Source organism: Lathamus discolor, chromosome 5, assembly GCF_037157495.1.
Source record: "Lathamus discolor isolate bLatDis1 chromosome 5, bLatDis1.hap1, whole genome shotgun sequence".
Classification (NCBI taxonomy): Eukaryota; Metazoa; Chordata; class Aves; order Psittaciformes; family Psittacidae; genus Lathamus; species Lathamus discolor.
In genome coordinates this window covers 79,021,852-79,047,404 of record NC_088888.1, presented here as the reverse complement: position 1 = coordinate 79,047,404, position 25,553 = coordinate 79,021,852, and the positions used below count along the sequence as shown (strand labels likewise).

The 25,553-nt window shown below is 35.9% G+C and overlaps 1 protein-coding gene across 2 annotated transcripts in view; it reads left to right on the top strand.

Moving 5' to 3' along the window:
• The window catches only part of SENP6 (SUMO specific peptidase 6), a 76,765-nt gene that overhangs the window by 36,547 nt on the left and 14,665 nt on the right, over positions 1-25,553 (top strand). Inside the window, exons 6-17 of one of the 2 annotated variants that reach the window (XM_065681397.1) lie at positions 47-67; positions 5,328-5,398; positions 6,655-6,800; positions 10,636-11,029; positions 11,840-12,072; positions 14,725-14,895; positions 15,774-15,816; positions 19,945-20,124; positions 23,232-23,458; positions 24,043-24,149; positions 24,239-24,355; positions 25,224-25,346. In XM_065681397.1, coding sequence (XP_065537469.1) covers positions 47-67; positions 5,328-5,398; positions 6,655-6,800; positions 10,636-11,029; positions 11,840-12,072; positions 14,725-14,895; positions 15,774-15,816; positions 19,945-20,124; positions 23,232-23,458; positions 24,043-24,149; positions 24,239-24,355; positions 25,224-25,346 — 1,833 coding nt within the window. The remainder of the gene's footprint in view (positions 1-46; positions 68-5,327; positions 5,399-6,654; positions 6,801-10,635; positions 11,030-11,839; positions 12,073-14,724; positions 14,896-15,773; positions 15,817-19,944; positions 20,125-23,231; positions 23,459-24,042; positions 24,150-24,238; positions 24,356-25,223; positions 25,347-25,553) is intronic. The other variant, XM_065681398.1, reaches the window with a different exon arrangement.

Sequence of the window (25,553 nt, the reverse complement as noted above, 5' to 3'; positions counted from 1 at the left end):
TGGGCCTTTGCATCTTATGTATTTTTTTCTTTCTTCATATTTTAAGCAATCTGGATCGAAAGGAAAGGTAAGCTTGCTGTTGATGAAATGAGCATGGCAATGAGCATTAAGAAAATTAACTGATTGAGTGATTTATAATTCTAGTTAAAGAGTATTCAGTCCAGTCAGTCATATCTGCTCATGTGTGATAGGGGTTGGTTGTTTTTGTTCTTTTTTTGTGGTTCGCTTACTCCCTTTTACCAAAAAAGGATCTTTACATGCATCTCTAAATGCTATGTTAACATGAACTTTGGGTACATTTCTGCTGGTAATTTACCTATTTATTTAACCAATGTGAAAATAGATAAATTCCAACTTTCTCCAGAATTTAAGAATTTGCTAATTCTTTTAATATTCTTTGTGCAATAGAATGGTTCTGAAGCATGTCCCATTAGGGTGCTTAACAGCTTTCGGTCTGTCATCTCAGCTTGGTTTGAATAGCATTGGGTTACTGTGTACATTCTGTTCATGAATTATATATGTTAAAGCAGTTAACAGAAAATGTATAGCAAAACCAGGCATACTGGTTTTTCATTGCTCATTTCAGGCTCATTTCTCTCACATTTTTGCATCTGTTTTATTGCTGTTAATATTTCATTAGCAATAGGAAATATATTTGGTTTTCTTCCTATATAAACTTGCATATTAGTGGAAATGTTATTGATAGTAATTAATTCATTGAGGTTTTATAAATATTGTGTCTATGTGGGTGGTTTTGATAGTATGTACTATGTATCATGTTGAATTGTTTAAGCAGTGTATATAATGTGTAACCAATAAGGGTATAAATAACACAGAAATATCATTTAGATCTGTTCTTTGTGAATTCAGGATTTTCTAGTAAAATCGAGCCTTCTTGTTTACTGCCTTTTGTTATTTCTTAAAAGAAATCTCAGATATATTCACCAGTTAGTGTTGGTTCTCTAAGAAGCGATTTGATTGTATTTTTGCTGTCTGGGCTTTGAGTTTAAGTACTTCTTCCCATTCAAACTCGTGCTGCATTTATGTTATTAGTTATCCATTCAGCAGTTAATGTTTTTAATTTGGCAGTGAATGTCATGAACGAATAGGGCTGAGTTCCATGCTGATGATCTTTATTTTCCCTTGGGAACACCTGTTGCTTTTTAGTCCAGTACTACTGGATATGTTCTTTTTTTCCCTTCCCTCCTCTTTGTTGCTGTCCTAGTGGGGGAATGTGATTCAGGCAGAAGGTCCTAAATTTAGTTTTAATCATTGCCATCATGGTAAGTGCTATTGCAGCTCCTGACTTTCTGGGCCAGATGGGGCTACTTATCTGTGTACTAAAATCCCAAATCTCTGTGCTGCTGCTTCTCTCTTTCAGCTTTTGACTATTGTAGTCTGTTTTTCCTACAAGGCATGCTGAAGGAAAATCTCACCTCAGCAGCTTGGTGCTTCCTATCTTACCATGCTTTACTCTGTTTTTGTGTAGTGATGGAGAAACCAGCAGCTTGGCTGTGGTGGTATACTTCCAAAGAGTAGTATACAGAGGCAGAGTGAGGGAAAGCCGAATGAGGCAGACTGAGGGAAACCTGAGTAAGGCAGCCTCTCTCAAATTGATGGTACCAGATTGTGGGTAGTTTTGAAAGCTCTGTTCTAAGCACTCTATCCTAAATTCCCAGATGCAGTTTTTTCTTTACATTCATTCCTTTCTGGCATAGACGGAAATTATCGTCCCTCTGTGTTGTGTTCACAACCCCTCAGCACACCCCCCCACCCCCACTTTTTTATTTTTTAGTAGGGAATAACTTTTAAGATGAAAATTGGCTGGAGAGTGTCACAGAGCTCTGTGAACCAGCCCATTGTGAAGATAATTAAGGTCCAATTCCATCAGTATAGGAATAAGGCAATAATTTTCAATATGTGCTGAAGATACTAAATCAGTGACACTATTCTGTCTGGACAAAACATGTTTAATGAAGAATGCCATACCATTTAGCTGTAAGATGTGTCAAAAGTTCAGGATTCTCCACAGTCCAGACTGCCTCAGTATTTTTGTCATGTCTGATGGAGGAAGAGCCTGACCTGTCTTGGTAATGTAATTAATGTTTTGCTGTTTGATGCTTTGCTACTTCTTGAGATTACTTTTATCTACCTCCCTTGTACTTAAGGTATTAAAAGCAGAACTGCTTATAATGGATGAGATGAGATGCCTAAAATGATTTAATCTCAGAGCATGAAACCTTGTTCTTCAAGCAAAATCTAAATCACATAAATATTTCTGGGAAACCTAACAGGCAAAAAAATAAATTGTGTATTTGTAATATTTGGTAGGACAATAGGAACAGAGATCAGTATTATATTTCTTGCGTTTTTTTCCGTTAAACACAGGGTGCAGATAGTCTTGCATCTTAATCTGTTTGGCTGTTTGATCCCTCATTTATTTATTTTGAAATGGATTTAACAGCAAGAAGGCATTTGTTTGGAGGTGCTGTATGTTGTTTTTTTTTTTTTTTATTCTTTGATAAGATTTTTTTTTCCCAATAAGTCTTTAAAGATAGGTGTCATGTTTGATTTAAGAAAAAAACAACTAGAGTTTCCATTCTATCCCGTTGCTGCACTCGCACAATTAAACCACTCAGTGTACTAAGTACTTAGTAAAGTAGAAGGTATTAATGGATCTGCAGCTGTTCAAATGTCAATGAACATTGTGCTGAGAGGGGAGCCTTCATTTTGTCATCTGTAAAAACTTTGTGGTGCTGGGCTCTGCTCTGAGCTCTTTTTGGTTTTGTGTGGGTTTTTCAGAATAGGAAACTAGTAGGAGGCACTTCAGGTTGCTGCCCTTTTGTGGGAGGGCTGTCCCTATCTCCAAGAAAGTGTTTTTTTTTCAGATGAAATCTCCAATTAAGTAATCTTAAAAGTTGTCTTTGCTTTTGTTTCTAACTCAGAGCAATTTCAAACCTGACCCTTGAATTGCTGACCAAGTTAAACTGTGTTGGAAAGCCTCAGTTGACTTGGAGCTGGTTTTTGTAACATGGGTTTGGGTGTTACTGGTTCATTGTGAGCATATGAGTGAAAGCGTATTGTGGGAGAAGAAAGATACTCATTTTATGCTAGCACTTGTGTATTTTTGCAAGTGTTTTGCCATTAGGAAGTAACAATAACTCGATAACACAAAATTCAGAAAAGGGTAAATAAGGCTACTGTATTCTGATTTATTGTCAAAAAATTCTTTAGCGATATATGGTAAGCAAATTACCATCTTAATAAATAAGCTGCATGTTAAAAATGTAACACAAGCCTGTACGATTTTTAGAAGAAAAATAATAACTTTAATTGAAAGTCTCTGGACATTTTATCAAACTAATTTTTAAAAAATACTTACATATTCTAAACCTCCATATTGTTTTAATTGCTTTCAATTAAATGTCAAGTAGTTGCAATATTTTTTATCATAAATATTGATTAAGTGTTTTCTATTTAAAATGTTTTACAGAAAATACTTTTTCAAACAGTGGTTATGTTCAAAACAAGACAATGTTATTAAATACTACTGGGAGATAATTATAACATGTCAGAAAACAGCTCACACATCCTTACTGCAAAGTTTGTTTATTTTTAAATCTCCTATAATGGTGTTACACGTTTTTTTTCTACCCTTTAGAATGTCATTGTCATTGGTTTTGATAGTTATAGCTTCTCACTATGTAGGGATTAATCTGAGCTCTGCCTTACATTTCCACGAATTCTGCCTTTAAAGTAATCCCTTGTGATTTATTTTTTTTAAAGAAATTTTTCCAAAAAGTCATACATTTCTTCAACAAATATTCATGTTAAGCCTCTGATTTTGGTTCAGGTTTTTTGTATGCAGACGTTAAAAAAAAAAAAAATTATCTTTTTGGGGTAGCAGGATTGTTTCAGAAACACGTTTGACACAATCAGTAACAAATAAATTACTTAATCTGTCATCTGTGACATGTTTGTGAGCACTCAGGGTTAAGTACTGTGAGGTCTCTACATTCTGTTTTGCAGTCTGACCGCACTTATTTCTCAGTCCTTCTTTCGGCCCGAGTTTTCCTTCATGCTGCAGCCTCTCAAGACAGTAAAACTTGTTTGTGTTTAGGTGAGGTATCCCAAAGTGCATTGTAGATTAATATTGTTTGAAAAATGGGGAAAACACTGAAAAATACTGCCTAGGAATGCAGAAAATTCAAAGACTTTATAATTTCATGTACTGGGAAATGCTGTGCTGAAAGAAATAAAAACTTGTGCCTACTGCTGAAGTTTGCTTCAGTCAGAGCCAATTTTTTGTCAGGTGGGTCATCAAAATTTAGCTGTTAGTTTGAGATGTTACTGCCTTCAGCTGTTTGCTTTACCCCCCTTGCTGTTGATGAATGTGCTTCTAAATCTGAAGTAGCAGTATGGGACGTGTGTGACCTGTTTGCAGCCCATTGTTTTGGCTTAACTTGCCAGTAGAAATTTTCTGCTGAAGTTGCTGGCAAGGCCTCCTGTGTTATAGGTGCTTGCCATCTTCTGTTACAAGAGAAACCATAATGTTCAGCTGCAGAGCAGGGTAAGAGAGCTGAGAGATAATTGCCACAAACAGTAGCTGAGATGCAGTGAGCTTCAGGATTCTTAATTTGGTAACAGCCAATTTGACACACATGTTTGTAAGCATGAAATATCTTTCAGGAGACTCAAATCTCACTGTAATGTTTTATATTGCATTAATTTGCACAAAAAATATGGTATATATATTACCCAAATGATACGAACAGAACTTGTATCATCCACTAGTTTGTCTATGTTATTGTATTTTCAAAACAAATATACAGGAACTGTCCCTTCTCCCATGTTCTTTAGCATTTTTGGCCACAACAGTTTTTGACGTCAGATCTCTTTCCTCAGTTTTACATCTTCTCTTCCTGTTTTTTTAATTGCGGAACTTGTGGAATCCACTTTAATATTAAAATAATAGTTGTTTCTATTTTTGTATTTTAAAAATATCTATCTTAATGAGTGAGGAGTGCTTAATGAGTGAGGAGGAGGAGATGCAGGCTTCAGCCTTTGGAGACTTGGGTCTGAAAGTGAGAGATTCCTGAACTATTAATTACAATCAAAAGGGATTTAGATCACAAACGCTTCTAAGACCTTTACAGTAGCTGTTCCTAAGGTTCTGGTCATATTTAAGTATACAAATAGCATGTAAGAGGAGAAGTTATTCGTAGCTTTCAAGATACATTTCAGGTTTATTTTGTCCATGTATAATTGTTGCTGAATTTTAATGGTGTCTGTCAAAAGAACAACTGTCTGTCTAATTCATTTTCCAGAAAAGAATACCCCCCTCAGCTTCAGAAGGTAGAAGCAGACCACATTAGGTTACCACGGTCTCAGAGAGTGGGTAAGTTTGTTTAGAGCTCTCATTTCTTTTAAGCAGAATAATTTTTTTATTTTTTTATTTTTTGCTTTGGGAGTGTGTGTTACCAAACTGTGTAACCTTTAGTATATCTATTTGTATCCTTATATCATGTTATTCTAGATTTATACAATTTTGTGCATGAAGGAGGATTTTGCCCTTTTTGACTGATTTCTGCAACCTATTCAGTCATGTTATAATGAATTTTAAGTTAGCTTCAGTTATTTTAGAAACAACTAAATTGGGAAATTCAGAATCAATTGTTGGAGATGGAACAGACCTCTGGAGATCATCTAATGTGAGCCCAAACCCCCAGCTTGTTCTTGAATTATGGACGAGGAACTCCTGTAGCACTGTTAGTATGTGCAAAATGTACCATTCACGGTTAATAACAGTTGGTATCAAGTATATTCGTGCACTGAGTTAGTAGAAGAGTCGGCATCAGCATTGCTCTGTACCTCTACTGAAGTATGCTTTTGTATCATTGGTTGGGGACTGTTGATGGAGAAGCAAGGGGGAAAATATTGTTTCCTTTGAGGTGTAGAAATTGTGAAATTGGAAGAGAAAAATTACTGTGTTTGGTTGAGTTTTGTCAGTGTGGGTACAGATAGAATCTGTAAACCTGCTGTTCAGCTGCTTTTGCCCTCTGCGTTGGCCAGTTACACTTCTGTGCCTTTTCAGGTTAATGTTAAGTAGAAAATCTCACTCTGTACATTGTTAATTTATGGGTTTCTGTGTTCCTGTACTCTTCCAGTATTTAAATGAATGCCCCAATATAAAACAGAATATGGCGGTATAGTTCACTGTACCTGCTGAGTCTTTGTGTTGAAGGAATAAATCCTAACTGCACACAACATTTCCAATTATTCTAAGTGCATCCACCAGCGGTCCTTTAGTGAAAATTACCACCAGCATAATCCAGCAGATCCCCTTCTGCTTTCAGTAGCAGATGTAGATTTTAAAGTCCAAAGTCTCCTCCAAAGATACTGAGCTACAAATTGTCACCAAGAGAAACTGAAATAGTATTAATAAACCAATATTAACTTTAGGGATTTTTTTTTTTTTTTAATTCATACAACAAAATCATGAGACACTTAAAGCAGTGTAGTTTGTTGGATGCTTAAAAATGTGTTTATTTGTAATTCAAGTTAGTATATGTTAAAAATTAAGTTGATCATAATTTTAAGAGCATATGAGTAAGCATTTCTTGTTAACATTTTTGCATTTTTTTTCCCTCCTAGACAGTATAATGGAAAACAGAGAAGAGTTGGAATCAGAATCAGAACCTGAAATTAAGAGAAAGGTGCAACAGAAACGTCACTGCAATTCATATCAATCTGACTTCACTCTATCTTCTGCTACAAAAAAATGCTTAACTCAGTTAAAGGTGGGTTAGATTTTAAAAACTTGTAAATTAGATTTTTAAAAACATGTAAAACATGATGGAGATATTTAAGTGTGTATATTGATACTAGCTATGAAATACTTATTTTCTGATTTTAAACAAACATGCTGCATTGGAAAGCAAAAGAACCTGTGTTTAAATTGATTGGCTGGTAAACCAGCAACTGATAATTTTGGTTTCCTGTCTGAAATAGAGAAGTGATTTTACTCTTTGACACATGTTGGTGTCTTTGACATCTTTAGGGTCAAGATTTTCTGTACTGATAACAATAAAGGTACTGCAGAGATGCAAGTACTTCTTCCTAAGCTGCTTTCCTTCCCAGTGAAACTAGCACAGGTATCCAAATGGCATGCCCTGGTCTGGATGCAACCAACCAGGATGTTTTGTCTGGAACTTTTTCAAACATCAGATGTAGGATATTTTGAAAATTCCTATAAGGCTTTCTGTGTTTGTTACCATCTTCCCAGGTTACTATGGAAGATTCATAATGCCTACACACAGGTCCTGCTGCATGTCTACGAAAGCAGAGCTTCCTGTAAGGAGATCTTGGTTAAAAAAAAAAAAAAAAAAAAAATTAGGTCTTTGATTATTGCATATAATCAGCTTGTGTTTGCTCCTGTGTATTAGAAGCCAAGTCTGATTGTATTTCTTTGTTGGAATGAAACACTTATTGGTACTCTTACACATTTCCATTACATATTTAGTTAACTAATATGATGTTGTTTGGAAATTCTAGTAGCTGAAGTTTTGATCTTAAACCACAACAATATGATATCTATATAGATATGACCTATATAAGGTAAGTAATGAAGTAACAAAGCAGTTAAAAGCAAAAGACATTATAGTTCTGTGGAGTATATACAAAGTATTGAGCATTACATTGATAACTCCATTTACGTTTGTTTGAGAAAGTAAAATATTCAGCGCAGCCTAATTTATGTTCTGTCTGGTAAGGGACAAAAAGAAGAAATCAATCTTCTAGATCGAAATGAGAATTGAAGAAAACAATTTAAAAATAAATGGAGCATTAAAAACCCACCAAAACTAAAAAACAAAGAGTCTGAAGATCTAACAAATTTCATCTTTATGTCTTCCTTATAATTTACGTGAATTAGCATGAGAGGAAGGGGGGCAACCCCATCATTTGCTGGCTGGATTTTGATCAGTGTAGGCCATTTGCAGCAACTCCTAGCTCTAACTTGAAAATTCTGTTTATATGTTAGAGCAAGGTGTGCTTTGAGCACACTCCTTGCTATTACAAGGCCAGAACTAATTCCTTGATGGTATACATGTGGAAAATGAGGCCGCAGGTGCATGTAGAAGCAGCAGCAGCTTTGTGTCCTTGAGCTAGATTGTAATGTAGCTGACCACATTGCTACAACAAGCTGTTCTCTGTCTCCCTGATAAAAAAAGTGTTAGACTAGATGACATTGTTCCAGGGGAATGATTTAATTTTCAAAGGCGTCACACAGACTGCATTTGTAAGCAGTATTTAACAATTACATCTGGTACTTTTTCCCATGCATATCTTAGAAATCTGTAAAGTTGAGAACACCAGCGGCCGTGAATGGAAACCAGTTACTTTTTCTCAGACCCTAGAGCTGAGTGCCTGTGGTAAAGCTGTCCAGCAGTAAGCTGAAGGAAAGTAACCCCCCATATTTTTCGCACAATGTATTATGAGATTTTGAGAAGGGATTGATAAAATTTGTGACACTACATCATCATTAAACAGGTTTATTTCAGTTCAGCCACTGACTCAGGAAATGTTTTAAGTTGGTAATCAAATAAGAAAGATATGTCCTTACTGTATGTGCTGTGCTTACTAAAATAAAAGCTGAAAAACAACAAAAGCTTTGGATTCTGAAACATACAGATGTAGGGCAGAGTATTTTTATGGGGCATATAGTGCTTGTATTTTACAGGTTTCAAAGTTTAAAAAAATTCTGTATGATACAAGTTATATGGCATCCACATTTAGGTAGAACTGATTTATTTAAGTAGTCACTTATGTTAAAATAAAGTCTAAAAAAAGAATATGCCCCTCTTAATTAAACACTGCTACCCCTACCATCAAGATGAAGGCTCTCAAACCATGGAAAGGAAGTTGGTTTTAAGTTTCAGGTGTGTGGTTGAAATAGAGGGGTGCATTTATTCTGTACTTAAGATCCTTCAGGTACAGTTGGTAGCTTCTGTTGAATATTTTAGTGTCTGATTCAAATTCTTCAATGCCATATCTTTGTAAAAACTGCATCCTGTGACTGAGCACTGAGGTACAACATTGGTTTTCATGTTACTTACAATCTTAGCTCACTGCTCAGGTTTTAAAGGCTGAAGGTCTGATACATTTTATACACTGGGGCTTTGGGGCTTATTTTTGCATCTGCTTTGCTATGGTATGTGTAGCTTTTTTTAAACTGCAGAAAAAATATGTACTCCTTATATGATTTTACATTTGTTTGGGGTTTTCTTAAATGGTTGAAGATCCCACACCAAAGGAGGTCCTCGTGATTGGATAACTGTTTGTTCATGGCTGGGGGTGATGGCTGTGTTTTGGAAAATCATGCCTTTGCCATGGGTAGGATACATTGTCCATATTTTCCATTGTGGCCCCTGCTTTGCCCTTGAAAATTTGGGAAACTCCTCCTCAAGCCCAGTTTTCTTTTTTGAAAAAAGAACTCTAGAGCAATGTATTTCTCATTTCCACACACCCTCCCTCCTGGCTTTTGGGGTTTTTTGTCTCAGAGGAGTGATTTTCTACATGCTTTCCCAGGCTCTTATCTTGGGAGGATAAATTAACTTCAGGACCTGGGACATTTCTTTTACTCTGATGTAGCATTGCTGTATGGATTCTTAGGTTATTTTTGTCAAATGAAACTGTTTTTACAGAAATGATGTAACTGGACCTTACTGTGGTGGATATGTGTATCTGAACAGTGTGCAACCTTTTACATAGAACAGAATCATAGAATAGTTAGGGTTGGAAAGGACCTCAAGATCATCTAGTTCCAACCCCCCTGCCATGGGCAGGGACACCTCACACTAAACAATCCCACCCAAGCTTTGTCTAACCTGGCCTTGAACACTGCCAGGGATGGAGCACACACAACCTCCCTGGGCAACCTATTCCAGTGCCTCATCACCCTAACAGGAAAGAATTTCCTCCTTATATCCAATCTAAACTTCCCCTGTTTTAAGTTGTAACCCATTACCCCTTGTCCTGTCACTACAGTCCCTGATGAAGAGTCCCTCCCCAGCATCCCTATAGGCTCCCTTCAGGTACTGGAAGGCTGCTATGAGGTCTCCATGCAGCCTTCTCTTCTCCAGGCTGAACAACCCCAACTTTCTCAGCCCGTCTTCATACGGGAGGTGCTCCAGTCCCCTGATCATCCTCGTGGCTCTCCTCTGGACTTGTTCGAGCAGTTCCATGTCCTTTTTATGTTGAGGACACCAGAACTGCACACAATACTCCAGGTGAGGTCTCACAAGAGCAGAGTAGAGGGGCAGGATCACCTCCTTCGACCTGCTGGTCACACTCCTTTTGATGCAGCCCAGGATATGGTTGGCTTTCTGGGCTACAAGCGCACACTGCTGGCTCATGTAAAGACAAAAGGCAAGAAGGAAAATTTGATTTGTCCAACATTAGTAACATTTAAAAAATTGCCACAAATTACATTTGTTCCTGTTAGAACATTTTTCAGTCTCTTAAATGCTAATATAGTGTTGTCAGTCTTTATTCTAAACAGAAATTAAATGGAAAATTTGAAAATGGTATCACTGTACTTACCCAGTTACTGATTTTGTGTGTGTTTTTCTCTAGCTTTTGGAACAAGTTGATTATTCTACTAATTGTCCAAATTGTGGGCGGGCGAATGAAAAGCAGACCAAATGCCGACATTGTGAAAGTGCTTCTCTGCAAAGAGTCTCCAGACAAACTGTGTCATTAAATGAATCTGTGGGACCTTTATCACGTTCTTCAATACATCAGAATTCAACAGGGCAAAAATCTTCAGGTACAGGGTTCAGCACAAAGAAGTTTTATAGTTCTACTGTTGGGAAGGGTCCAACGGATATTCTACTGAGTAATGAAGTTGTAGGACATTCTATGTTGCGGCAGAATGGAAAAGTTGGTCTTATAACTGGGACAAAAAATCCTAAAATTACAGGAAGTTTAAGACAGAGGAGTACAAGGCCATCTGAACTAAATGATCCAAGTAAGTATCTTTTTATGACTGCAGTCATAAACTGGAAACCCTAAATATTGTGTAATGAAGGAACTGTCCTTGCAGGTTTATGTTGCTGATTTTAGATGGAATTGTTTTGTGGATGTGTTCTTGGGAAGTGGGACGGACCTTTCTGTAATTTCTTTTTTATGTACTGAGGTACTTTCTGAGGAAGATCTACATCGAGGAAAAGAAAAATTATTTTATGAATCTCTTTTGTTTCAGAAGAGACTTATACTTTATAAGTTTTAGAAAAGCATTCTTAGCAGAATTCTATCATTAATTCTCTCAAAGGGGCAGTCTTTGAGTCTTTATATTTTTCCCTCTTTCATGACTTGTAAAATGTCATTTTTTCTGCTTTCTCTGTGTAAACTCAATTTATAAGCAGTAAGGAACTGGAATTTGGGAACTCATGTTTCTAGTTCCATGTTTAGTTTACTAGACCATGTTGTCTTACTGATCTGAATAATTTCATTCATAGTTTCTCTTGTCAGTTTCTCTGAAGTTGTATTATTTGCTGTCAATGCTTGATTGCACCAAGAAATGTATGGCTTTGCTTCTGTGTCTAGAGGCGAATTAATGATATCCATTTCTTGTATAGTTAGTTGTGAGAGATAAAAAATGAGGGAGAGAGCACCTGTGAGTAAATTCCGAATAAACAGTAATAAAAGCATAATATGATGATAAATGTGGACTTCTTTTGGCACTGCAGGACAATTACGTAAATTACTTTTAAGCTGTTGCTTGAAATATCTGTTACAGAAAAATGTAGTGGTTGAGAATTTAATATTTTCTGTTTAGTTGTTTTGTCTAGTGATGATGATGATGATGAGGATAGTGGCAGCACTAGGAGAATGGAAAGCATTTCACCTCGTCCTGCAGATTCAGCCCGCTCCTCCCCAGCTCCTTCTACAGGAAAGGTGGAAGCAGCATTAAAGGAAAACAGTTGTGGAATAGAACAGAGAATAGGTAGTATAACAACAGATACAGAAATTGCAGTCACACTACCAAGAAAAGCAAGAATGAAAGATCAGGTACTATTTAATGCTTTGTTTAAACAAAACAAAATTCAAATCATAAATGGAAAATGTAAAGCCTTGTTTTGCATTGTCAGAAGTTGACTGTAGTTGAATGCTTTTATTATTTAATAGCTCATCAAGTAGTAATCTCTGCTTACATAATACTGGAAACATGAAAATATGTTCATTTTATTTTTACAAGCGTTCTTAATTTTAACATAAGCGCTTCTGTGTTGAATGTATACTCTTTGAGACGGGGTGGGGTATCTGTGAAATTCAAGGGCCTATGTAGTTTGCAGAAGAATGTCAGTACAGGCTGTTGCCTGGTAAGACTTTTGACAAAGTTTAAACACAAAAAGAGACACTAGGAACAATAGTGGCCCTTTAAAATCAAAATACTTTGACAGCTGTCCCAATTAATATCACTTATTTTTGGGATTTCATTGTGGGACTTTTGTTTTCTAGTTGAGTACCACTGCAAGAATTGAATAAACAAAGACGAAAAATGCACCATGAATTTAGGTGCCATCAAAGGGGACAGCTTTCACAGTATGTTAAAATCTTATCTACCTTCAATAGTGAGCCATTATGAAGAATAAATTCCCTGTGGCAACTGGTGTTGAATTTATACTGCTGATTAAAACCATTTTTTGGTCACCTGTCCAGTTTCACTATGGCAAGTTTGGTTTAAGAAGAGTATCTAATCAGATTTCCACCTGCTGTCTGAAATCCTTCGTGTTTCTTGAGTTAGAATGCTAAAGCAATGATGCCAAAACTTTCATACTATATTGAGATTCAGAAGCCAGCATTCTAGTGCTGTAATTGATGCCATTATGGATGTTTATAATGTGGTGTATAATTGGTCACCACTAACAATATAAAGCTTTTGAACCTCTAGCCTACAGCAAAGCTTGGATGATAAGTACTTTTGAATTTCAGTTGTTCTGACTTTATATGCTGGATTAATTGAACACGTTACACTGTGAAGGCACTGGTGTCTAAGACTTCTGAAACTCTTCCAAATGTTTCATAGAATCATAGAATGATTTCTTGTGTATATCCATATGTTCCTGTTCACTAGCCTTCAAGAACCAGTTGTAAAATTGGAAATTAGCTGCACATTGTAGTCAAAAATAGTCAAGAGTTTGCTTTGGAAAATAGGTTTGTTTTGGTTTTTTTTTTTTGTGTTTAGGTTTTTCGGTTTGGTTTGGATTTTTGTTTTTTTTTGGGGTTTTTGTGGGGTTTTTTGTTTGGTTGGTTTTGTGGGTTTTTTTGGTGAAATTTAACACAAACTTTGTATTGATTCAGGGAAACTACCAAAAATTTCAGTTATTGGTTGATATAATAGAAAATGTAATAGATATAATAGAAAAAGATTGAAGGCTTTACGAAGCCTTTTGTTTTTCTCTCAAAATATTTATTAATTCTTTACTGAAGAGGCTGCTTAAATGTAGAAACACATTAATGTTTTCTGGTTTACAGTTTGTGATTCGAGTTTTGAGCTTCTAATAATATTTAGCTAGTCAAGCAGACAAAAATGAAAAGCTGTCTTCAACAAGAGTCTTACGGAAGTATTTTAATTTACAGGGGTTTAGAATCTCTCCCTTCTCCACTATAGTTAGATGAAACATCCAAAAGTGTATTTTGCATTATGGCCAAGATAGGCCATAGTGATTAGAGACTTCAGCAGAATTGTCAAGATTTAGTCTTAATAGAAATACTAGATACCTTAAAATGTTTTTTTTCTGTGGGAGTTTGTCTTTTGTAATCCAAAAGAATGTTTATTAATGGACATCAGTATGAAACAATATAAATACCAAAGAGAAGACTAGTGTATAGAAAATCCTTCAGCAAAATAGAGTAATAGAAGCAATACAAGAAATATATTAATCTGACGGCTATCAGCCAGCTTGCTTTCATTTTAATACTTTTTTAAAATACTGTTCTGCTGGCAAACAGGAGGCTTCATTGAAAGTAGAGCTTCAGTCAGTATCTAGAGACTTTCTTGAACTGGAGCCAAACTCCATGTGGCCTTCTTTCAGCATTTAGTCTTCTGGCCCTGGAATTTGTCCTAAAAACATCTCAATAGTTCCGTAGAGTTGCTCTAAGGATTTTCATTGGGCTTATTTATTTAAGTTCCTTGAAGATTGCACTCCTGCTAATGTGATGCACTGTACTTCAGTAATTACTCAATGTTTTCAGTCACCAAAAACTTAGACTAATAAAAAATGAAAGAAAAAAATAAAACCACCATCATTTTGGTACTTTTACAGCATTGGTGAGTTTTGTGTGTATATAAACAAATAAATTATATTAAAAATAACCTTGCTTTGTCAGGCTGTACAGTGCTTCAAAATGACAAAAACTAAATTGGTTTTGGCAATTTTAGAAGTGCTGTTTGTGATTTGGAATTATTAACAAAATGTCTAAAAGTGCTGGCTTTTTTATTTTTTTTCTTGAGTCTAGCAATAATAACATCCTCAGGTGTTTCAAAAAGTCTTTTAGGAAATTTTTTTGCCTTTTGTATACGGTTGAAGTGGATGCTATAGTAAATAATCCTGCTTACCAGCAGGAAGGTACTGAAAATTAAGTCACTAATTTTTAACAGGATTGTTTTAGCAATAAATCTTAGTGAGGCATACTGAAACCTTGACAATTACTTTTCAGTTTGGGAACATTGTTTCTAACACTCCAATAAAACGTCGTAAAGTTATTTCTCAAGAGATTCTAACTGAGACTGTACCACTAAGTTATCAAAATTCCTGTGAAAGTGTCATTCTGAACTGTCGAAGTATACGAATAGGAACGCTACGAAGAATGGTAGTGGAACCTGTGATTGTAAGTAAACTTGTTATTTGACAAATTAGGTTCAGTTTTTGGTGGGCATTGTTATTTTCATACTTGAATAACATATTTTGCCTTTTCCTGGAATAGTAAGTTTCTCTAACTTCAGAGGCTGTGATTCCCAAAGAATCCCCAAGTACCGTTATGTACTAATGCATATGATCTAGTTCTGATGTTTCATAGAAACATCATGCTTTCAAACCTCTTGAAAACCCTGCTTATGTGCTTGGGGAGGGGCTTATAGATGAGTGTGCATTTGTTAAGAACATTGAAGACAACAGCTACAGGAATAAACATGTCTGCAGGTGAATAATTTTAGTTCTGTAGAACAATATTTTTTTGTTAGCTTTCTAAGTTACATGGGCACCTTCAAGGAGACATTGAATGTTGGCTGTATGCAGTAAGCAAGATAAATGCATACTTCTTGCTGGAGTAATCACATAAATAGCAGAGAGGTATTGATCGTTGTTTCCACCTCTGCAAAACCCTATTGCTTGGTTTGGTTAAATACTGATACTGATAGGTGACATTCTCTTCTGAGGATTTTTTTTTTTCCTCCTTATAATTTGTGGCATTTCTCAGAGTATTTTAAACCTTTTTGAAAATGGAGTACTTAAATCTTAGGTTTCCACAGTTACTGTGACTGAAAGAGACACTGAATAGTTAGTAAAGATTTACTTCCTTTGTTGAGTTGTGCTAAAATGTGCACTTTGTTGTTTGTTGGGTTTTTTTTAATTATATTTTACATTTTTAAATTTTTCATTACTTAAGTACTTAGTCAAATGAAGTATGTTTGCTAACAGCTAAAAGGCATTAAGTCAGTTTTGGTTTGGAGAAGGTGTGAAATCTTACTGTTGTGTTGTCTTCCACAGTTTTGCCTGGATTATATCAAAATACGCCTAGAAAGTCAAGAAGGTGAGCACATCTTTCATTTCATATTAATACTCATTATATGTATGCTGAATGAAGAAACTTATTAAAAAGGAATTATCAAGTGAATCAGAATGAAATGATGATTCTGCCTTTGTCGTGTACATAATAAATTATACTGGGTGCCTGTACCCAAATAAGTAGGGGATGAGGGGAGGGGTGGGAAAAACAGGGAGTATAAATTTGACCTGAACTGCCTGGTGAATAAGAAGCAAAATGATTTTGCATCATCTCTGCCTTCTACTGACAGAAAGAAATTCAGAGATAGCAGGAATTAGCAATTCGTGGCGTGCTTGCAACTGGGTTACTAGTTCTTCCCCTTCATCGTAGTTGAAGAGCTGTAGGTATTCTGGTGATGGTTGGCAAAGGTTTTCTTGAAAATGATTAACAAAAGCAAGAGGCAAGAGTAACCTCCTATAAAAGGTGTTATCTCTTTAACACTTTCTTAGTTCTTTCACTTGAGATGCTTAAGTAGGCTGTAAAAACCACCCAGCTGTGTTAGACCTTTCCTGTCTATATCTCCCTTGCAAATTTTTTCTTCTCTAGCCTAAACTTACTATATTTCATGTTACTGAAAGAAATGCAGTGACATAGTTTAGGAAATGGCGAGCTTACAACTGTTGCTCTATTTCCTTTGTTTTCTTTTGTAGGATTTTGCTTTGAGCCTGAAAACAAGCTTTACCTCCTTTTGTTAATCTTAAGTTTCCACAAAGATGCAGTCCTATTGAATTTTATATTTTGGTATTTGTAAAAGAGTACTATTGCATTTTGGCATTCTTATATGCAAAAAAGTGTCTGAAAACCTGTAAAGATAAGCGTATCCTTTGCTAACTGAAGTATTTAAGTTTCTACTGCATCTAAAATAGAGACGCGTGGAAACTACCACTTTCCATGTATTAAATGTATTTAAAAAACCCACCCCAAACCACTAAAAAGCTTATTAAAATTTGTAGTAAATACCTGTAAATTTTTAGTCAGAACAGCTGCATGGCGAAATTATTTCCATGGGACTTGACCACTCGGTAGCATAAAAATGGCAACTCGTTAAATGCTACATTTCTGCATTTGTTGGAATATTTGCTATTTAGGGTTTTTTGGAGTTTTGCATCTGGTGGAAGATGGGTGTATTCCCAGCTAGCTCCATTTTGGTTAACTTCATAATCGTAGTATGATTTGTTTACATACAAATAAGGGTCTCAAAATAAAAATGACACCTACTGTTTTTTCTTTAGGATGATTACAATGGTCATGCTTTTTCATGGAAAGGCAAATGCTTCGAACAGCTGTAGAAACAGCAGTACTGTCCTGTCTTGAGCCTGTTTTTACATGTATAAATATATGTCAAGTTCTCAGAATTTTCCTCATTACTTCTCAGTTTTCTGCAACTCCCAACTGGTGTTTCAGGAAAACAGCTTTCTAATGTGCAAAAAAACCTGTTCTTGTTGCCTTTAATGGCTAAGTCCTATTGTCTATCTTGTGTCAGTGTAACAGGAAATACTGTTCACGGGTTGAGGCATTTATGGTAAAATATGTTATGCTTGTCTTCATGCAAGATAAATATAATTTAAATTTTCATCTGAAGAGTAGACAGTCTTCCTCACACAGGAAATGCAGTATGCTTTGTCTCAGAGACCAACTAGGTCATGTTTTGGCAATGTTCTCTATATAGACACAGTTAGAAGGACCTGTATGCTTCACTTAAATAGGTTGAATCTGGTTTCAAGTTGGGATTGTCATTACTATGGTCTGCTTCTGAAAGTGAGAAATTAGGTAAAATGAATTAAATGCTTTCATTTAGGAAGGAGAAAACTGGCTGACAGGCCATACCCAGAGGATGGTGGTAAATAGCTCCTTTACAAACTGCCTACCTGTCACAAGTGGTGTCCCCCGGGGATCAGTATTGTGCTCAGTGCTTCTTAGTATCTTCGTAAGTGATCTAGAAGATTGCATTAAGTGTACCCTGCCAAAGTTTGCTAATGGTACCAAACTGAATGGGGAAGTAGACACTTTGGAAAGGAGAGCCACCCTGCAGGATTACCTGGATAGACTGGAAGAGTGGGCTAACAAGAACCTTATGAAGTTCAGCAAGGGCAAGTATTAGGTCTTACAGCTGGGAAAATGCAGTCTAGGTGTGCATCACAGAGTGGGATCTACCCAGCTGGGAAGCGGATCTGTTGACCTAGACTTTGGGGTCCTGACAGACAGCAAGCTCAATATGAGTAAACAGGATACAGCTGTGCAGAGAAAACCAACAGGATGCCGGGTTGCATCAACAGATGCATCACTAGCAGAGATAAAGATGTTATTATCCAACTCTACATAGTGCTTTTCAGGTCACTCCTGGAATACTGTGTTCAGTTTTGGTCTCCACTATACAAAAGTGGAGAAGCTGAAGAGGGTCCAGAGAAGGGCCACAAAGATGATCAAAGGATGGGAAGCCTGACATGTGAGGAAAGGCTGAGAGAACTGGGTTTGTTCAGCCCAAATAGAAAGTCTCAGAGGAGACCTTATCACCATGTTCCAGTGAAGGGTTGGTACAAAGAAGATGGAACTCCTTTTGCACAAGGAGTTACATGGAAAAGACAAGTGGTAATGGCACAAGTTACTCCTGGGGAGGTTCTGACTTGGACACAAGAGGAAGAATTTTCACAATGAGTACAGTCAGCCACTGGAATAATCTCTACAGGGAAGTGGTGGATTCCCCAACTTTGAACACTTTTAAGATTCGGCTGGATGGGGTGCTCGGACATGTAGTCTACACTGTTGTTGCCAGAAAGGCTTGAGCAGATGATACTTGAGGTCCCTTCCAACCTAGTGTTCTGTTACTGAAAATTGAGGTATTATGATACACACTGGGGTATTACAGCTAGCTTTGGGAAACTATTTTGTTTTTTTTGTTTTAAACAAAAAAGAGGGAAGGAAAGACTCATAAATGAATTGTCATCTATGGATTTTCATTTAGTCACTAGCTTCGTTTTCTCCTATGTAAGTCCTTAGGGAGAGAAAGGAGAATGAGGGCAAGGAGCCGGGCTAGTTAGATAATGTACCATATTTCTGCTGCCCAGTGGATTTGAAAGAAGTATGTTGTTGCTGCAGCCTGACCTAGAGCTGGGCTGCTTCTTCTCCAGTTAGCAGGACCAGAGGTATTGGAGGTTTAGAAGAAAGGAGAGCAGCTACTTTGCTGTGCAGAAGCCCTGGTGGCCACCACTTCCAGTCTGCAGCCAGTGAATACTTGCTTTTGGTAACTGTTTATTTTCCATGGCTGTACAAGCAGCAGACTCCTTTTATGGGAGCCACAGGGTTGAATTCAGTAGCCAACAAAAGAGAGGATGTAGAGTATAGACTTTTATTTTTTTTTTTAATCATGCTTTTCTGCAATTATGCTCAGGGTGATACAGATTGGGTGGTAATAGTTCTACTAATTTTCACTCACCATCTGTCTGACCAAGATACATTCACAAATTTAACTGCATAAAAGCCTAAGTATTTTCAGGAATTCCCTACAGTGTCTCTTCCCTTTTACAGGGAAAGAAGGAGGAGGCAGACATGTTGCATTGATTTTTTTTTTTTTATTAGAAGGACTTTATGTTGGCTCCTGTTTTCTATCCTGTTGATGGTTTGGCTCCTACATAGCCTCTGTGGTGGAGGCTGCCACTAAATAAAGCTTTAACTGATTACCATTAATTTTTCTAATGATCATTCATCATTCTTTTAATTTTGAAGTTATTTTTCATAAGGGAGCTTGATCAAAGGTAAGTCTACAAAGAAAGTTTTACAAACCTATTGTTGCAAAGTATGACATAGCAATAGTTGTGAATTTAAATCACTGGAAATGGTGTTTTTTCCTGTGGAATTAAAACTGGATTAAAGTTGGTGAGAAGAAAACACTTTGTTTCTGATTACTTTCCTGACAGGTGAGAGTGGAGTTCAGTTTGTCTTTTAAGGTATTAACAGGCATCGCTTCCTGAGTATGGGTTAATTGCAGACTTTAGAACACTTTTCAGAAAGTTAATGAGCACATACTGATTTCCTTGTTAAAATCAAAGGAGAAATTGCAAAGAAAACCTATGTATTTTTACTATAATTTAATATAATGTCATTATTTTCTTCTAGAATCAGAAAGTGATACCCGAGAAATTAACCTGAAAACTTCAGAACTTACCAAATGTGAATGGTGTAGTGTACGAAAATTGCCAGTAGTTTTCTTACAAACAGTACCATCAACCTGTAGTAGCCTGAGAGAACAACTGAAAATGAGTAAAGATAATGTCTGGTACGAATGTAAAGGAGACAGTAAGTAAAACAATTTTAGTCTACTGTTCTCTTTAAATTGCTTTTCAATGTTTTGCATCATGACAGTGAACAAAACACTAAAATTGGCATCATTGTCAAGGGCAGGTGTCATATTTTTCCAGACTTATCACCTTCCCAGGCTGATGAGGAGTACAGTTCAGAGCAGCTTGGCAAAACTGTAGTCTTCTGTCTGTCCAGACATGTGCTAGTTACAACAGTTGGTCAGTTTAGTATAACTTTTTTCCACTAATATTTGTACTGAATGTGAAAGCAAGTCTCTTTAGCTTTTGGGCCTTTATGTTTATAGGACAGTTTTGGGTTATACTTCCATCTGCTTTCTGTGCTATTCTGCTTACACGCCTGAATTTAAGGAGAAACTGTGTGAGTTGATTTGTTGTTTTTCCCTATATACTTGTAGTGATTTTGTAATGTAGACTGATGCCTGCTTGGAAGCTAAGTAGATTGCCTTCAGGTATCTTAATATTAATTTCAACATAGTTTTCCTCAAGGGTCTAGCATCTTAATATGCACACTGTTTTTTTCTAAATTAGCATAGTCCTCTTCCCCTTAAATAGCCTTGTCTTTAGGTTAAATTTTGTGGTTATTTGTACTTGCACTCAGCTTCATAGATACATGTTGCATTCAAATGGAGGAAGAATGCTTTCAACAATCTCAAAATTGTGTGCTTCCAACACATAATACTATTATAATAAGCTCATCCACTTCCTATAAAAAGTATGAGCTGTAAGGAGTATTATAATTACAAAGTAATTAGAGAGCATGCTGGGAAGCTGGAGACCACCCTGGGAGTAGCCATTAGACCCCAAGTGAACACAGGTGTTCACAAGTGAAAAAAGAAAGCTTCCTGAGTTGTCTGGGTAGAGAAATCCTTCCTTCATGTCTCTCAGTCTTTCTCTCCCTAGCTTTTCCCTCTGAGGCTGTGGTGCTGAGCTAGTTTTATACCCAACTGCTTTATTGTACTTGATGCTTAGGAGTACTTTGTGATAAGACTCTTGCGATTTGCTTTGTGAGCAGTGAAATTATTGTAAGCCTGAATCCATAGCTGTGTAAGCAATTGTGTGTGTGTTCCCAAAATAGGACCTCTCAAACCCCAGTTATCCACCTAAATTCTGTCGGTAGTGAATTGGGAAATATGCTACTGAAGAATTGTTTTTTGGGACAGTTAGCATGCTGAGTTAAAAATAACCAAAAGGAAACGGTTATGCATATGTCTGAAATTCTTCTTGTCTTACAGAAAAACAGGTCCCTGCTGCTCTGAGTTAGCCAGCTATGTGAGACTGGGGTTTGCAGCCTGAATCCTGTTCCTGTGTCTAACTGTCTTAAGTCCTCCTAGTGCAATTTACTGCTTGTTTTATTTTTCAGATTGTGTGAATAGGTGATATTTACACAATAGCCGATTGATCTGACGCACATTCTCCAACTTTTGGTAAAAGGGTATGGTGACCTGTTGAAGCCACTGTACCAAAAAAAATGCCAGATTTGTTAGGGATACCAAGAGTAACCATGAGAGAACGTGGTATTCTGCTCACAGAACATTCACCACAGGCAGAGAGGTTTTCGATTGTTACAGGACCTGAAAGCAGGGCTTTGCTCTTGTAGGTGGTGAGATCACTTTACCTGTGTAAAGAGATGAAGATTTTGATTGCTGTGACATTTTCAATTCTGTTCGTTCTTCAGATGCTTACTTCTTAGAAATGAAACTGGTTGCTAGTGGATTTGAGATCCTTAAGAGATTTCTGTTTCTATGGTAACAGAAATCTGATTAGAGAAAAAGAACTTTCTTTCATGAAATTTCCATTACAGGTTTTCATACTTCTGTAACCAAAACATGTGCCTAGAATCACTAAGAGTAGTTTTATTAGAACTTGATGCCTCTAATGTGTGTTATATGGTTTATATCCACCTTTTCAAAAAACATCATGCTTATTTTCCCATTTAAGTCTGGAAACAGTCATCTCAAAAATGTACTTTTTTTCCCTCCTCAGTATTCTATTTCATTTAGTCTCTAAGCAGTGGTTTTAAGTTTTGTGTCCTACTTGCTAGCTGCCCCAAGTTAAAGCAGTATCTTTTTCAATCTGTCCCTGTTTCTCACAATCTCTGTTGTCTGAAAGAGCTGACATGTAGATGTCAGTGCTGTATATACATGTAAAAATGATTCTTGTAGACTGTGTTAGCTAAAAGGCTAGGGACCTCTGGGCTTATATGTTGTGACTTTAATATGTAAGATTTTCAAACGGCAGTAATGTCACCTTCTAGGATCAGGGCAGACCATGAATCTGCCTGAATCATGGGGTCTTATATGCTGTTTTTCTTTTATTTAGCATATGTTGTTTTAGTTCTTCCTTTTTTCTTTCCCTTTTGTAATCACATCTATTTTGAAAGTAGGAGATAACCAGGCAGAAATATTTTAAAATAATAACATGTAGACGTTGAAGGGGTTAAGTAGATGAAAGCCAGACCACAAAAGCCACTCTATATTCTTAATACAGTTCTCCTTTTCTAATAAATTTCCACAGATGAATATATATCAATCACAAATTAATTTGGTTTTTGGGTTTTGGTTTGTTTTTTATTTTGAGAGAGAGCTGCTCTAGACTTTTTAGCATTGACCTGGGAGAAATTAGGGCATGGTGTTTCTGTATATAGAGAGGAAATTATGCATACATAATTTCTGGAATTGTATTGAAACAGTAGGATTATAGAAAAACAGTAGAACTATAATAAGAAAAAATAAAGAAGATAATATTAATTAAAGAATAAAGAAAAAATAAAGTATTGATTGCAGAGACTTACTGTCATTAAGCAGAGAAGCTGTTATTTCAGAATGTGGTTTGACTTTACATTCAATGTCTTTTAAAAATCTGTCAGGTGTAATAATCAACATTTCTAGATTAGGGCAAAAGCTCAATGCACTTTTTTTGCAAATGTAGGTAGAAGGGCTTGGTAGTTAATTCTTCTATCTGCATTACTGCTTGCATATATTGTCAACAGTGTATGCGGGTGTTGGCCCATGAGCCTTTGAAATTTGTTCATTCTTGCAACATACTTTGTTTCTAAATGATAATTTTCTCTCTGCTTTTTTGTAGGTCAAGAAGAACAGTATATAATTTTGATTTTTGAAACTGGTCTTGATCCTCATGCAAACTCAATATTTGAAAAAATTATTACTGACATTGGTATTAGAAATAATATTTCTGACTTCTTTGTGAAAATTTCCTTTGAAGAAGCCAATGGCAGGCTTGTTGCTTTTACCAAGTGCTTGGAAGACAATTCCAAAGGAAGCCCATCTCACAGAGAAAACAAAATAAAAAATGTAACTATATTTTTGTCAAAGTCATTATATTATTTGGGTTACAAATACACTAAAGGTAGTGTGCTAGTCACCAGAACACTCCAAAATTATCAACAATTTCTGCTGGCTTTTATACGAGCATTCTCAGACTGCATCATGGTGGGTTATGAAACTATGGGAAATACTCTGTGCATTCACAATACGTTTTAGTGTGGTCCACAAGAAGTGTTGCAATTTAAAAATTACTAAGAGATGAGAAATTTCCACTATAATTAGACAACAAAAATGTTTCCAAATTAATCTACGGATAGAATGGTAGTATTTTAAACAAGAAATTAAGTTGCAATGTCGTATTTAAATTTAATCAGTGCTTTCTTTAAACAAAACTTCCTCTTAAAGAATTTAAAGATTTGTGACTCTGCAAGAAATAAGAACAGACCTATATGGAAGAAATTAATTAGGAAAGGAAAAAAAACCGAACAACAAGCACTTGAAGTCTTTGCAAAAGCAGTGGGTATTCCACTGCTGGACTTCTTACAGCTTTATTACCTTTTTCGTAAATTTGAGCACAGTATGCAAATTGATTTTGACTTTATTCTGTTAAGGTTGCTTCTGAATCCAAAATGCAGCAGCGAAATAAGCAGTTACCATATTTTGATGATGACGAAGAAATTGGAGAACCACATACAGTATTTATTGGTCCTATTGAAAAGTAAGATGCTTATCTTTGCCGTGTATTGATTCTCTGAGGTTTTTTTCAGCCTGTCATACTTATTATTGATTATATTTTGTTCTTTTCAGGTTGATAGTTTATCCACCTCCTCCAGCTAAAGGTGGTATTTCTGTGACCAATGAAGACCTCCATTGTCTAAATGAAGGAGAGTTTTTAAATGATGTTATTATTGATTTTTATTTAAAGTAAGTTTTATTTCAAATCAGTTTTTAGTTGTCTTCGAAACTTGAAAAATTCTTACACTAAAAATTCATAAGTTAGTTGTTAATACTTGGATTCCAAGTATGTATAGCTCTAATTCAAAAGATTGTTTTGTATCTTTGCTAGAAATTTTGGTTCCTCTGCTATCCTGCTTGACAGTGACATTGTTCTCACTTGGAAGAAAGGTTCTTTAAAATTTCTTAGCATCTGAAGAGGAATTTTATCTGGAAAAAGAAAAAAAAGCCATTTTTTGAGTTCAGTTTTTTTTTCCTGAGTATTTGTACGCCATGGAATTTCATTTGTTCTGATTAACATAATATATAATTTTTTTTTTTTTTTTTCACTGATGCTACAGCTACTAGAAGCATATTGCGTTCTTATGTGTGGCTGTGTTTATACTACGCATAAAGCACATGTGTATAGTTTTCAGTCTACTAAAGTATTTTAGAAGTAAAAAGAAGATCAGTGCATCACTCTGTGTCTGGAGATTTAGTGGCTGTTACAAACTATGAATCTTTCCTAGATTTTGTATGTGTTTTTTATGTCTTTATGTAATATATTAATTGAAAATTTATCTTGCTGCCATGATATAAAAGCAAATACAACAGCAGCAAAACAATTTGTTGATTGAACAGAGAACTTAATATCTTCAAATATTGGCACAGATTTCACATTAATTAATTCCTGTGGTTAGTTAGCTCTAATACTTTTATCTCTTTTGTGAAAGGCTGTAACAATGTGGTGGGGCGGTAACACCGTTGGCAGTCCTTTTTACTTTTGTGATGAATACTTTGATGAATTCACCCCCATGCATTTTATCTTTCTTTGCTTTTTTTTTTTTTTACTAACTAGATATTTGGTACTTGAAAAACTGAAGAAAGAAGATGCTGATAGAATACATGTGTTCAGTTCTTTCTTCTATAAACGCCTTAATCAAAGGGAAAGGAGAAATATTCATGAAACTTCAAACCTTTCGTAAGTCTGTTGATAAGTCAGTTTAACTAAGAGCTAAGTAGAGGGAAGACTACAAGAAGAGGTGCTTTACAGAGGTAAAAGCTTTACAGACAATATTGTGATACCAGCAGAACTCTAGGAAGCATCCAGACCTATAACAAACATAAAATACAGCTTGAAAATCTTAAGAAGCTGTTAAGGTGAGAATACCTGAAAAGTAGTCTTTCA